This window comes from Callithrix jacchus, chromosome 4, assembly GCF_049354715.1.
Source record: "Callithrix jacchus isolate 240 chromosome 4, calJac240_pri, whole genome shotgun sequence".
Classification (NCBI taxonomy): Eukaryota; Metazoa; Chordata; class Mammalia; order Primates; family Cebidae; genus Callithrix; species Callithrix jacchus.
In genome coordinates this window covers 43,084,352-43,099,520 of record NC_133505.1, presented here as the reverse complement: position 1 = coordinate 43,099,520, position 15,169 = coordinate 43,084,352, and the positions used below count along the sequence as shown (strand labels likewise).

The following is a 15,169-nucleotide window of genomic DNA, read 5'->3' as shown; positions in this document are numbered from 1 at the left end:
ATCTCAGCATCCCACCATTAAACACATGTAAAACATCATTTGGGCTGTGAAACTATTTTCTTACTTCCACAAAATAGAGCAGAATGATAGATTATATCCATTGGAAAAATGCAGCTGTGGCTACCAACAGGGGACAAAAGTCACACTCTCCCCTCACCTTCAACCAGAAGGCATCTAGTCGGATGTCCAGATGTTCATCTCTCTGGCTTGAATCTTCCAGCTTGTAGATAGCTTTGAACTGCTCCAAGCTGCGGTATAAATCCAGGCAAAAGAGGTTTCCCCAGAGCAAACTGACAGGATCCATAGTAAATGTCAGACCATTTAACTGAATGTAGAGATTAGGACAAGGAACTGGAAAGCAGAGGGAAGAAAAGAAACATCCTGTAAAAAGCAATAGTTAGACTCTTACCACCTAATATTAACTCTATTATCAACAGCGCAAAGGTACACATTTATACAGGGCAGAGTGTTTAACAAAAGTGCGCTACATTAACTCAAACACTGAAAAACTCCTAACAACAAATAAAAATATCAGTAGTGGCCCCAAGGCTGACAAATGAGAAAAGCATGAGCTAGACAGAAGAAATAGCCAGCCTAGATGCTTACCTGGAAGCTCCTGATTATCTGGGAAATAATACTCTGTGAATTCAATATGAATGGCAGAGACCTGTGTGGGCAGGTTGTGACGTTTCCGACTGCAGGAAAGGAGGGTAGATGGCTTCTTACTTGGCTGACCAGCTGTGGAAACCTAAGCAATCACAACTTACTGTTAGTACCAACAATCACACTTAGAACAGACCTCCATTTCCACTCAGGAAGCATGTAACCTCTACCATCCCTCTAAAGTCTGTCACAGGGAACACAGTATCTTTCACACATATTTCAGGCATTCTCACATCTGCCTCATACTATCCGCGAGTTAGTTTTTTCAGCAAGAGGTTCAAAGAAGAGCATTCACAGGAAAACTGGGGGAAATCCCAAGTCCTGATCTTACCAGCCAAACTATTAATCTTCATAGAAGTGAGGCAAATAGTCCCAAAATTCCAAAACTTTGTTCATACTGTTCCAGTTGCCTTCCAAGTAAATTGCTCCACCTCTTTCCAACCATGTTTCCCCATGTCCTCACCTGGTGGATGTCCAGGTCATCTACCCGTACCACCATGCAGCTAGAGCGTAAGCGGTTCCATGCTGGAGGCCGAAAGGCAGCCTGTCTGCCGTGAGAGGGGCTTCTCTCAAGAGGGTTCTTTCGAGGACTGGAAAGAGAACCTAAATAAAAATAAGGTGGGAAAAAGAATAAAATACATTCAACTCTCATTATTAATAGAATAAGGAAAGTAAAAATCCTAAGATAATTAAGCTCTATGTAGGAAAGAGAGCTTAACACTGTCTAGCTCCTGGATGAACTCAGAAATGACATTCTTAAGACCAAGGCAACAGTCACTGAATAGAGATGATGACAACTTCTCTTCAACATCGCAGCTATCCCTGGGGTTAAAGAAGTATCTATAAAGAAAAATGTCACTGATGTCTCTCCATTAGATACAGTTGGGGTAATTAGCTAGTTCTTACTTTATCACCATTATTATTCAAAGATAAATGGCAAGAGCTAAGCAACCGGAGGCTTCAAGTTCCTCATAACCCACCTGCTTTCCTTCGAAAAGGAGAGTCTACTCCCAGGTGCCAGGGTGGTTTCAGACCCGTCTCTTCATGCCACTTCTCCATTTTGCTCTGAAATTCCATCACTAGCTTCTGGGCCCACTGGCCTCGGGTCTCCATGGCCTCACAGTGGCGTACCCAGTGTTTGCAACTATCACCTATGCAACAAAGCAGTGAAAAGATTTTAGCCCAACATCATGACAAATGTTTCAATTTTTCCTTTCTGTCAGTATAGTCATAGTTCAGAATCTGATTCCTCACCCACAATCCAGAAGTCTCTAGGATAAGGAAAAATTATCCAATGATAGGTTGCACATTCTTCTGGATTTCATATGTGAATTTTTCCCAAAGGCTCTCTAAAGGCAAGCTGCTGACTACGGACTACTGGAGAGGCTCTAACACTAGCGGAAGTGAGGGGCTGAGAGTAGAATCAAAAGTAATATCTCAGGTACTGCCTCCCCTACCCATTTCCTCTCATCACTCATAAAGAATCATCAATAGTGGAAGCTGCAAGTTTCCAGATGTCCTCTTGAAGAGAAATATTTCCAACACCCCTCTGAGCACACACTGCAATCTCTGGCAACCTCCTGTTAAGCAGTCAGGGATGAATCCAGGAATCTGCCCTCAATATTTTGGGCTATGCTAGAATTGGTCCCATTCAGAATTTTCCTAACCTGCCCAGTGGAAAGGGTAATAGTCAAATCCCATCTTGCGGAAGGTAAGCTGCATGGCACCACCCATGAGTCTATTTGCAGAGACACCTATAAAAGAAAAATACAGGTTAATGGCAGTGGAAGGAACAAAGAAGCCAAACACCACCTAAAGTATGCAGAAGTCCTCTAAGGGTCAGCTTCAAAGGCCAGCTGATAACACAGTGCAGCCAAAAGGCCACGAAGTCAGGTGATTTGCAAGGCTGAGGCCCTCTTTTGAGTTAAATAGCCAATGGACATGCTCTAAAAGATCCAAAGTAAAGTTTATTCCATCGTATCTGTAAATGGTTGCCAGATTTCCAGAAAGGCAAAAGAAACTGCCAAACTCAAGATTCATAAATTACAATCCTAGGTTTCCCAGACATACTCTACAGCCTTGACTATTTCTCCAATCCTAGTATTATTTTTTATTTCCTATATTATTATTATTTCCCTCAACACAACACACAAAGAAGCAGAAGCCAGATCACTCCAAAACAATAACCTATATTATTTCTTTTCATATCCTAGCCTCAGAGCTAAAGCTGTGGTATTAGACAACTATTATAAACTATACATACAAAGTACCATGGAATGCTAAAAACACTACACAAACAGGGACATTATAAAATAAACACATGGAATATTAAAGATCAACAGAAATTTTTAGCAATAAGGCAAATATTACAACATGTCTACCTTAAATTTACATTTAATTCTTACTAAAGGAATAAACTTTCCATGTTTCTATCATCTCTCTCCAATTAGACTAAAGAACTGTAAAAGTAGAAACTATTTCTTCTACATATGTGTATTATCTGGATCACCCTATTCAACTCCCAGCCTATCTCCTACTAATATATCTAGCATAGAGCCTTGTAAGTAGTAGATACTAAAAGATATAAGAGAAAACACCACAGAAATGAGTGAAGGAAAATAATGGAATCCTCTTGGTATAAGCTGGCATGCCTTCAACCAGTAGGGTCATTTCCATCCAATTGACATTTTGCCATACCAAATTCTCCTACCAAGAGACCCCTACACAGTGTTCTGTTTCTCAACTCTCCATAATCATGCCAAGTAGCCTTTTAAAATATGTTTTTCCTACTTGTCTTCTCTCCACAAAATTTTAATACCACAAATATATATCTGTTCATGTACCAGATGTATATATGTGCTTTAACATAAAAAGAATATGTATAAAGTATGCTCTTTATATTCATTGGGTTAAGAAACACTAAATAATTTTTTAAGTTAAAAGTCAAATTATCAAATGAAAGTTGCCAGGACGGCCGGGCATAGTGACTCATGCCTGTAATCCCAGCACTTCGGGAGGCCGAGGCGGGCGGATCACGAGGTCAAGAGATCAAGACCATCCTGGCCAACATGGTGAAACCCTGTCTCTACTAAACATACAAAAATTAGCTGGGTATGGTGGCGTGTGCCTGTAGTCCCAGCTACTGGGGACGCTGAGGCAGGAGAATTGCATGAACCCTGGAGGCAGAGATTGTAATGAGCCGAGATCCCACCACTGCACTCCAGCCTGGCGCCTGGCAACAGAGCAAGACTCTGTCTAAAAAAATAAAAATATTAGTCAGTTGTGCTGGTACATGCCTGTAGTCCTAGCCACTTGCAAGGTCAAAGTGAGAGGATTACTTGAGCCCAGGACTTCGAGGCTGCAGTGAGCTATGATTATACCACTGTACTCCAGTCTGGGCAATGAAGTGAGAATCTGTCTCTTAAAAAAAAATCAAGCAGAAATCCTGGAGCTGAAAAATTCAGCTGACATACTTAAGAATGCATTGGAGTCTTGGGCCAGGCGCGGTGGCTCACGCCTATAATCCCAGCACTTTGGGAGGCCAAGGCGGGTGGATCACGAGGTCAAGAGATCAAGACCATCCTGGTTAACATGGTGAAACCCCGTCTCTACTCAAAATACAAAAAATTAGCTGGGCATGGTGGCGCATGTCTGTAATCCCAGCTACTCGGGAGGCTGAGGCAGGAGAATTGCCTGAACCCAGGAGGCGGACATTGTGGTGAGCCGAGATGGTGCCATTGCACTCCAGCCTGGGTAACAAGAGCGAAACTCCATCTCAAAAAAAAAAAAAAAAAAAAATTAAACTCCCAAAAGTCAAGGATAGAGAAAGCATCCTAAAAGCTGTAAGGGAAAAGAAACAAATAACATTCAAAGGCACTTCAATATGTCTGGCAGCAGACTTCTTTTTTTTTTTTGAGATGGAGTTTCGCTCTTGTTACCCAGGCTGGAGTGCAATGGCACGATCTCGGCTCACCGCAACCTCTGCCTCCTGGGTTCAGGCAATTCTCCTGCCTCAGCCTCCCGAGTAGCTGGATTACAGGCACGCGCCACCATGCCCAGCTAATTTTTTGTATTTTGAGTAGAGACGGGGTTTCACCATGTTGACCAGGATGGTCTCGATCTCTCGACCTCATGATCCACCCGTCTCGGCCTCCCAAAGTGCTGGGATTACAGGCTTGAGCCACTGCGCCCGGCCGATATGTCTGGCAGCAGACTTCTTAATGGAAACCTTATAGGCCAGGAGAGAGAGGCATGACACATTTAAGGTTATGAAGGAAAAAAACTTTTATCCTAGAATAGTATATCCAGTGAAAATATGCTTCAAACATGAAGGAGTAACACTTTCCCAAACAAAAAAGGCTGAGGGATTTCATTAACACTAGATGTATCCTACAAGAAATGCTAAACAGAGTTCTTCAATCTGAAAGGACGCTAACGAGCAATAAGAAGTCATCTGAGGGTACAAAACTCACTGGAAGTAATAATTACAGACAACACAGAATATTACAACCCTCTGATTGTGGTGTATGAACTACTCATATTTTGAATAGGAAGACTAAAAGATGGACCTATCAAAAATAATAACTACAACAACTTCTCAAGACATAGACAGTACAATAGATACAAATAAAAACAACAAAGAGTTAAAAACCAGGGAGATAAAAAAAAAAAAAAACCAGGGAGATGAAGTTAGTTTCTTCTTTGCTTGTTTGTTAGTTGGATTGTTTTTGCAATCAGTGTTAAGTTGTCATCAGCTTAAAATAATGGGGCATTCATGTAACCCAAAAACTAAAATGCAATTTAAAAAAATAATAAAAATAAATAAATAAATAATGGGGAATAAGATGTTATTTGCAGGCTTGTCAGTAATTTCAAATTTTAAAAAAACTGGCTGGGCACAGCGGCTCACACCTGTAATCCCGACATTTTGGAAGGCCAAGGCAGGTGGATCACTTGAGGCCAGGGGTTCCAGACGAGCCTTGCCAAAATGGTGAAATCCTGTCTCTACGGAAAATACAAAAATCAGCCAGGTGCAGTGGTGCATGCCTGTAATCCCAGCTACTCAGAAGGCTGAGAATGAGAATAACCCAGGAGGCAGAGGTTGCAGTGAGCTGAGATTATGCCACTGCCCTCAAGCCTGGGTGACAGAGTAAGACTCCATCTCAAAAGACAAACAGAAAAGAAAAAGAAAAAATCTGCAACAGATGCACAAAAAAATAAAAAGCAAGAAATTAAAATGTAGCACTAGAGGAAACTGCCTTCACAGAAAGGAAGACAGGAAGGAAAGTCGATAGGAAAAGAAGATCATAAAACAAATTAAATGACAGGAACAAGTCCTTACTTATCAATAATAACATTAAATGTAGATAGACTAAACTCTCCATTCAAAAGACAAAGAATGGCTGAATGGATTAAAAAACAAAACCCTACAAGAAACACACTTAACATACGAAGAAACAGATTGAAAAATAAAGGGATGGAAAAAAATATTCCATGCAAATGAAAACTAAAAAAACAGCAGGAATAAAATAACTATACTTTTTTTTCATTTTTCTTTTTTTTTTGAGACAGTCTTACTCTGTCACCCAGGCTATAGTGCAGTGGCATGATCTTGGCTCACTGCAACCTCTGCCTCCTGGATTCAAGTGATTCTCTTGCCTCTGCCTCCCAGGTAGCTGATATTACAGGTGCCTGCCACCATGCCCAGCTAATTTTTGTATTTTTAGTAGAGACGGGATTTTGCCAAGTTGGCCAGGCTGGTCTTGAACTCCTGACCTGATGTGATTTGCCTGCCTGGGCCTCCCAAAGTGTTGGGATTACAGCTGTGAGCCACTGTGCCTGGCCTTAATTTTTTTTTTTTTTTTTTTTTGAGACAGGGTCTTGCTCTATTGCCTGAGTTGGAGTGTATTGGTACAATCATAGCTCACTGCAGCCTCTACTTCCTGGGCTCATGCCTATAATCCTAGCACTTTGAGAGGCCAAGACAGGCAGATCCCTTGAGTCCAGGAGTTCAAGACCAGCCTGAGCAAAATGGCAAAAACCTCAACTCTACAAACAAATACAAAAATTAGCGAGTGTGGTAGTGCATGCCTGTAGTCTCAGCTACTTGGAAGGCTGAGGTTAGAGGATCGTCTGAGCCCAGGAGGTAGAGGATGCAGTGAGCTGAGATTGTATCACTGCACTCCAGCCTGGGTAACAGAGTGAGACTCTCTCAAAAAAAGAAAAAGAAAGAAAATAGTAGAAAAATTTCAGGTAAATAACCTCATAATGTATCTTAACTAGAAAAGCAAGGGCAAACCAAATCCAAAATTAATAGAAGAAAATAAGTAATACAAATGGAGCAAAAATAAATTAAACTGAAACAGAAAAAATAGAAAAGATCAAAATGAAAAGTTAGTCTTTTGAAAAGATAAACAAAATTGACAAACTTTTCCCCAGACTAAGAAAAAAGAGAGAAGACCCAAATAAATAAAAATCAGAGATGAAAAAGGAGACACTACAACCTATACCACATAAATTCAAAAAATCATTAGAGACTACTATGAGCAATAAATAGGAAAACCTAGCAGAAAAGGATAAATGTTTAGATATATACAGCCTAACAAGATCAAACCATGAAGAAATCCAAAATCTGAATAGACCAATAACAAGTAATGAGATCAAAGGTATAATAAAAAGTCTCCCAGCAAAGAAAAGCCCAGGACCCAATAGCTTCACTGCTGAATTTTACCAAACATTTAAAGAACTAATACCTATCCTATTCAAACTATTCCAGAAAACAGAGGAGGAAAGATACTTTCAGAATCATTTTACGAAGCCAGTATTGCCCTGATAACAAAATCAGACAAAGACACATCAAAAAGAAAACTTCCTACATGAAAGTGTTCTTAGGAAATAAAAGAAAAACAAAGCAGAAAACTACAGTGTTTATTCCTGATAAACACTGATGTAAAAATCCTCAAAAAAATACTAGCAAATGGAATTCAACTACACATTAAAAGACCATTTCCCTGGTTGTCTAGTGAAGAAAAAATAAAAATAAAAGACCATTCATCCTGACCCACTGGGATTTATCCCAGGGATTCCAGGATGATCCAACATATGCAAATCTATCTATAAGATACATCTTATAGTGCCAGGCTGGAGTGCAGTGGCACAATCTCGGCTCACTGCAACCTCCGCCTCCCAGGTTCAAGCAATTCTCCTGCCTCAGCCTCCCGAGTAGCTGGGACTACACGCCACCACGCCCAGCTAATTTTTGTAATTTTTTTTTTTTTTTTGAGGCGGAGTTTCACTGTTGTTACCCAGGCCAGAGTGCAATGGTGCAATCTCAGCTCACTGCAACCTCCGCCTCCTGGGTTCAGGCAATTCTCCTGCCTCAGCCTCCTGAGTAGCTGGGATTACAGGCACATGCCACCATGTCCAGCTAATTTTTTTTTGTACTTTTAGTAGAGATGGGGTTTCACCATGTTGACCAGGATGGTCTCGATTTCTTGACCTCGTGATCCACCTGCCTCGGCCTCCTGAAGTGCTGGGATTACAGGCTTGAGCCACCACGCCTGGCCTAATTTTTGTATTTTTCGTAGAGACAGGGTTTCACCATGTTGGCCAGGTTGGTCTCGATCTCTTCACCTCATGATCTGCCTGTCTTGGCCTCCCAAAGTGCTGCGATTACAGGCTTGAGCCACCGCACCTGGCCATATCATGTATTCTTAATTCAGACTTCTGAAAGTATTAAAAACAAAATCTAAACAAACAAACCACAAAATACCCAAAGCCTTTAGGTAACACTTGGAAGAAATAACTAAACAAAATAATACTTGTTTTAGCAAAAAACTTCCAAAATGAGTGAGTGGCAAATTATTTCCTCTGGTGGCAAAAACAATCTTTGTACTGACATTGCTCCTTTCTTCCTTTCAGAATGAGAGTAGAGGAAGGTTGAATCACTTCAAGACCAAGGAATAGTCAAGCAGGAGAGACAATGCCAGTTGGTGCACCAGGAAGAAATGAATAGGCAGGTCACTCAAGGAAACTGAGTCAATTTTTTTTTTTTTTTTGAAACAGTGTCTCACTGTGTCACCCAGGCTAAAGTGCAGTGGCACAAATCATGGCTCATTGCAACCTCAAACTCCTGGGCTCAAGCAATTCTCCCACCTTAGCCTCCTGAGTAGCTAGAACTACAGGAACACACAACCACACCCTCACTATATTGCCCAGGCTGGTCTCAAACTCATAGGCTTAAGCAATTCTCCCACCTCAGCCTCCCAAAGCATTAGGACTATAGGCAGGAACCACTGCAACTGATCTCTGGCTAATTTTTAAATTTTTTATAGAGATGGGCTTCGCCATATTGGCCAGGCTGGTCTCAAACTCCTAAGCTCAAGCAATCCTCTTACCTCAGCCTCCCAAAGTATTGGGATCACAGGCATGAGCCACTGTGCCTGGCCTGTGAGTCTAGATCTTATCATAAAGTAAACAAAGCCTTCAGAGAAGATAAGCCAACAAGAGAAAAATCTATTTAATGCCATAGGTAAGCAGTGAAAACCAAGACGTGATGGCAAAGGAGAGTTTAAAGGGAACAGAGAGACAGTTTTGAAGAACAAGCAGCAGGGTAGTAAAACAGTATTTGCCTATAATCAAGCTCCTCCAAATTCAGCATATTAGCTCATCTGAGTCTGACAATAACTTCTGAGGTAAATGAGTGAGATATAATTTAACTCAATTTCATAAATGTGGAAACTCAAAGAGGTTAAGCAGAAGGTTAAGTGATTTCCCCAGGGCTCATAAAGGAAAGCAATGAGTCAATTAGTATTTTTCATTCCGAATAAATGTATACACATATGTAATGCCAGTTGTTGTAAGTATGCCAAGATTACACTTGCTTGGGAAGAGAACTTTTACACACAATAAATATTTAAACTGACCCCAAATCTAAAAATTCTGAGGTTTCCGATAGTTGAATTTACTTTCCTAAAATCTCACCCCAGTCGTTTTCAACCTCTGATAAGCATTAGGATTGCCTAAGGAACTTCGGTGAGAGGAAAAAAAAGTTTACACTACTTGAACTCTACCACTGAAAGAGTCTAATTTAGAGGTGTTTGGGGAGAGGCCCAACATCTGTATTTTATTAAGTATGACAGGTAGTTCTACTGCACCCTAAAGGCTGAAAAGCACTGCCTCAAACAAACAGGGCTACCACAGAAGGGCTGATGCCTAAGGAATGCCTGTGATTAAGGGAAGCCAACCAAAGTAATCCACGGTCTTTGGAAAAGAGCCTTCATCCCTAGACTCTGCCCAGAGTGAGACAGTGACGTGGACCACCCAGCCCAGGCTCAGGCCTCATGGGGTACCTGGCTCTCGGGACTGGCTATCATCACAAATGTGCAGGTCCAGGCGGGAGATAAGCAGATGGTAGGAGGACTCTTTCACATCAAATTTCTCAAAGTACTGGCTGAGGCGGCTGCTGCTGCTGTTGCTGTTGCCCTGGCTGCCACCAAATGCCTGGGCCCAGGACTGCTGGGCACTGGGAGCTGGTGGAGTGATCTACATGTGACAGAGAGAGAAACAGGAAGTCCAGACCCTGAAAAGATCCTTTGTACGCGTTCTTTAAGCTTTAGTCCAGCCTGAAGAAAACCACAGTTTAGCAAGATGTTTCTTCCATCTCCTAACTGTTGGCCTAGTAGCTCACTTAGGTCTGTTCCAATTATATAACCCAAACTCCAAAAGCCTAATTATAATTAGTCTAATAACTGTTGGAATACAGTTCATAGTTCTGAATTGCCCTCCCAGCTCTTACCACCAGTTCTTAGTGGGCTGATGCTAAAACATTTCCTCCAGGAAGTCTTCCCTAAATGCTCTCTTTCACCCTGGGTAGTGCAATACCTCTTCTTTGTGCTCTCATGTCATATTGTTTATTCTATTACAGCATTTATCACACCATACTATAATAACTCATTTATGGCCCATCTTTCAAGACAGTGAGAGCTCAGGGACAGGAACAAGTGGTGTATTCCATTTTTCTTCTCCAGTGGCCAGCACTGTATACTTCATACACTAGAGGTACCCAATGAACAGAATACATAAAAAATCAGGCCAGGCACGGTGGCTCACACCTGTAATCCCAACACTTTGGGAGGCCAAGGCGGGCGGATCACAAGGTCAGGAGTTCGAGACCAGCCTGACCAACGTGGTGAAACCCCGTCTCTTCTAAAAATACAAAAAAAAATAGCTGGGCCTGGTGGCATGTGCCTGTAATCCCAGCCACTCAGGAGGCTGAGGCAAGAGAGTCACTTGAACCTGGGAAGCAGAGGTTGCAGTGAGCCAAGATTGGACCACTGCACTCCAGCCTGGGTGACAGAGCAAGACTCTTTCTCAAAAAAAAAAAAAAAAAAAAAAAATCAGAGGTGCAGAAAAAGTCTATGAACACCCAGAAGTAAATGACAAACCTCCCAAATAAAGTCTGGATTCCACCTATGTTAGTATGAATTTGCTCTGGTCTACCAAGTCCTCAGCCCCACCAAGGGTGTGTTTTATCTCTAACCTGTACAGGTTCAGGAGCCAGACTCTTTCTTTGCTGGGCTGACTTCTCCATGGCCTCACTCAGTGACTCTGCATACTTCATCATAGCCTTGAGTTGTGAGTCAGTTAGCACCCAGAGCAAGTCATCCAACAGGAACATGAGCTTGGAGGCTATCACATTGCAATCTTTGGTCTAAGGAAGGCACAGACAACATGGGGTTTATTACCTTGCATCATTCCAACTTTCAAAGTGACTGTTGCCCAATCCATTTCAGAACTGGCTTTTCAATCTCCAGATGTGAAAGGAAAGTATCAAGCACTTTGGAGAGCCAATTTCTTACAAAACTACTAAAGTTTCCTTAATTAACAAAAAGCAGCAATAGTCAACTGCCAGGTGCCTCTGTCAGTGTCCCTACATATGGGTAAAAATTGCAGTTTCCAAAACTAAGAAAACAGGAAGGTGGAAACATTCTATTACTAGAGGATGTTTGCCAACACTGAATTATAGGCCTTCTCCCTTCAACTGCTATTCCAGGGGCCAATAACATTACAAACAACGAGGGAATATCAAACCCAGGCTGTCTCATAGAATAAGAGATGGAACTTTTCATGAGGCCAGAGAACATACTTACTCTTCTTTTGAGGGCTATCTGGATCCTGCCTTGGTTCGTAATAAGCCTCAATGGCGTGGTGACTGGGTCCTGATCACCATTGTCTGTAGCATCTGCCTCAATTCGGAGTGTCTGCCAAGTTATTTCCTTAAACGTTAAAACCTGGAAGAAGAGAAAGTAAAATCTCTTAATCCTGTGAATGAAATTAACCAAGAAGCAAGAAATCCAAGGAAAAAAGACTGGCAAGGCAGAGATTCCCAGCTGGGATCCCAACGAGAAAAAGTAGTGAATTGGGAATCCATAACTGAGGAAAGGATGTAGCAGTAACACTGGACAGAAAGGCTTCTGGGTTCCCAGAAATGGGGAACATTTGAGGAAATCCACAAAGTGGGAATAATATCCTTTAAAAATTAGTCCTACTTTGAATCTTCCCCACTCTCTCCTCTCACAGTGATGGGGCTGTCACCTCTCCTCGGCGGGGGTCAGTGATGCGGGTGAGGCGAAGGTCACTCTGCTGCCAGTTAGGGTTGACACTATAGCCCTGGAGCTGCCACAGTTCAAAAGAAGCATGGAAGGCCTTGGCGTGAATCTTGATGGTGATAGAATTGACGATGATAAACATCCCTTCCACCACCTTTTCGGCAAAGCCATATTCACTACAACAAATGAGGCAGACCAACAATCAGAAGAATCATGGGACATTTTCTGCACAGTCTTTATACTGGATGTTTAAATATTTTCTATCATGATGATACAGTAGTCTTTTTTTTTTTTTTTTTTTTGAAACAGGGTCTTGCTCTGTTGCCCAAGCTGGAGTACAGTGGCACCATCATAGCTCACTGCAGCTTTGAACTCCTGGCCTCAAGTGATCCTCCTATCTCGGCCTCTGAAATAGCTGGAATTATAGGTATGAGCCACTGTGCTCAGTTGCAGTACTTTCTTCAATGAGAAATGTTGTTTAAAGAATGAAATGAAAGAGAAAGAGTTGATCTTGAAACAATCTCCCTCCTGTTAGAAAGACTAAATTGACAAATCTTTTCATAGCCCATAAACTACCTAAATATTTAGATAATATCTATGAGGGCAGGTATAACTACAGAAAAGAGACACAGGGTTTCTATAAAATCTTCAGAGACACGAAAGCAAGACCTGGTCTCAAAAAAAAAAAAAATCTTCAAAGATGAAGCATACTCTACAAAGGTAGTAGAAAGAAAAGTGATACAACCAGGTGAATAAGAGGTTCAAAGTCAGTCTCACCTTGACCTTGTCAAATACAGTCATCCCTTGGTTTGTGAAAGTACTAGTTCCAGGACCGCCCAATACCACCTTGTACACCAAAATCTGCTCAAGTCTTACAGTCAATACTGAGGGACCTGCAAGTATGAAAAGTTGACTCCCCAAGTAGTGGCCTCCTGTAATATTTTCAACCTGCATTTGGTTGAAAACAACTGCATATGCATGGACTCATGCAGCTCAAACCTGCGCTGTTCAAGGATCAGCTGTGCTTCCCAAAGAACACAGTTATACTTCCACAGTGAGAAGACAGAAATGGCAAAAGGAGAGGAATGAAGGTTATCTTAAAGTCCCTCTAGATGTAGAGAAAACAGCAATTCTTGACATGTATGTGAAATCACTGCTCATTACAAGAGATAAAAGGAGATCTAGGCCAGGCACAGTGGCTCACACCTATAACCCAAGCACTTTGGGAGGCTGACGCGGGTGGATCACGAGGTCAAGAGACTGAGACCATCCTGGCCAACATGGTGAAACTCCATCTCTACTAAAAATATAAAAATTAGCTGGGCGTGGTAAGGTCTGCACCTGTAGTCCCAGCTACTCAGGAGGCTGAGGCAGGAGAATCGCTTGAATCTGAGAGGCGGAGGTTGCAGTAAGCTGAGGTCACGCCACTGCACTCCAGCCTGGAGACAGAGTGAGACCCCGCTCAAAAAAGAAAAAAGGAGGTCTGAAGATTCAAACTGAAAAAAATATATATATTTACAATGTATGTCACCAATAACTAATATCCCTAATGTATAAAGAACTTCAAAAAAACAGAAAAAAGAGCAAGAACCCAATAAAACTAAGACAAAATATGGACAGGTCACAGAAGAAATAAATGCAAATAGATATTAAACATAAAGAGGCTGGGCACAGTGACTCACACCTGTTAAGTCCAGCACTTTAGGAGGCCGAGGTGGGAAAAATCACTTGAGCCCAGGAGTTTGAGACCAGCCTGGCAACAAAGGGAGATGCCCTCTCTACAAAAACTCTCTACAAAAAAACTTTAAAATTAGCCAGGTATGGTGGTGAATGCCTGTAGTCCCAGCTACTTGAGAGGCTGAGATAGAAGGATCACTTGAGCCCGGGAGACTGAGGCTGCAGTGGGCCAAGACTGTGCCACTGCACTCCAGCCAGGGTGACAGAATGAGACCAGAAAAAAAAAAAAGAAGAAGAAGAAGAAAAAAAAGTCTCAGGAAAAAAAAAAAGAAGAAAAGAAAAAACGCTGGGCACAGTGGCTCACGCCTGTAATCCTAACACTTTGGGAGGCTAAAGCAGGTAGATCACTTGAGCCTAGGAGTTTGAGCTCAGCCTAGTAGCATACTTAGACATGGTCACTACAAAAAACAGAAAAAATTAGCCTGGTACAATGGTGTACGCCTGTGGTACCAGCAACTTGGGAAGCTGAGGTGGGAGGATCACTTGAGCCTGAGGAGGTCTAGGCTGCAGTGGAACTGTGATGATCGTGCCACTGCACTCCAGCCTGAGTGACAGAGTAAGACCCTGTCTCCAGAAAAAAAAAGAAAGAAAAGAAATCAAAGAAAGAAAGAAAAAAGGCCAACAAAGTGGCTCAAGCCTGTAATTCTAGCACTTTGGGAGGACAAGGTAGGCAGATCACGAGGTCAAGAGATCGAGACTATCCTAGCCAACCTAGAGAAACTCTGTCTCTACAAAAACTAAAAAAATTAGCTGGGCATGGTGGCATGTGCCTGTAGTCCCAGCTACTCAGGAGGTGGAGGCAGGAGAATCGCTTGAACCTGGGAGGCAGAGGTTGTGGTGAGCCAAGATTGTGCCACTGCACTCCTGACTGGCAACAAAGCAAAACTCCATCTCCAAAAAAAAAAAAAAATTCAAAGTGTTGAGTTCAGTCCAGGACAGCTTCCCTGTTCTGTTAATTAAACTTTGGGACATTAAAATGGGCTAGGGAAGATGATTGGGTAGGAAGTATTATCTATTCATTTGCCTCCCAGCCTACAAAAATGCCTGCTTGGATCTAATACATCAACTGTTAAAGATGCCTGGAAGAGACAGGACTGAAGAGGCTGAAGACATAATGAGCTTATATTAGCAAACAAGTTACATTCAGTTTTAGGAAGTTT

At 42.0% G+C, this 15,169-nt stretch overlaps 1 protein-coding gene and 1 non-coding gene across 3 annotated transcripts in view; one reads left to right on the top strand and one right to left on the bottom strand.

Moving 5' to 3' along the window:
- BLTP3A (bridge-like lipid transfer protein family member 3A) overlaps positions 1-15,169 on the bottom strand; it is a 76,907-nt gene that overhangs the window by 21,161 nt on the left and 40,577 nt on the right. For both annotated transcript variants that reach the window (XM_002746456.6, XM_035295364.3), the window contains exons 5-13: positions 12,259-12,448; positions 11,814-11,954; positions 11,204-11,374; positions 10,014-10,206; positions 2,331-2,417; positions 1,644-1,814; positions 1,127-1,266; positions 607-748; positions 158-351 (exon numbers count right to left, since the gene is read on the bottom strand). In XM_002746456.6, coding sequence (XP_002746502.3) covers positions 158-351; positions 607-748; positions 1,127-1,266; positions 1,644-1,814; positions 2,331-2,417; positions 10,014-10,206; positions 11,204-11,374; positions 11,814-11,954; positions 12,259-12,448 — 1,429 coding nt within the window. The remainder of the gene's footprint in view (positions 1-157; positions 352-606; positions 749-1,126; positions 1,267-1,643; positions 1,815-2,330; positions 2,418-10,013; positions 10,207-11,203; positions 11,375-11,813; positions 11,955-12,258; positions 12,449-15,169) is intronic.
- Positions 14,919-15,049, top strand: LOC118153363 (small nucleolar RNA SNORA36 family). Its single transcript, XR_004742602.1, has one exon. It is a non-coding gene; the product is annotated as a small nucleolar RNA SNORA36 family (small nucleolar RNA).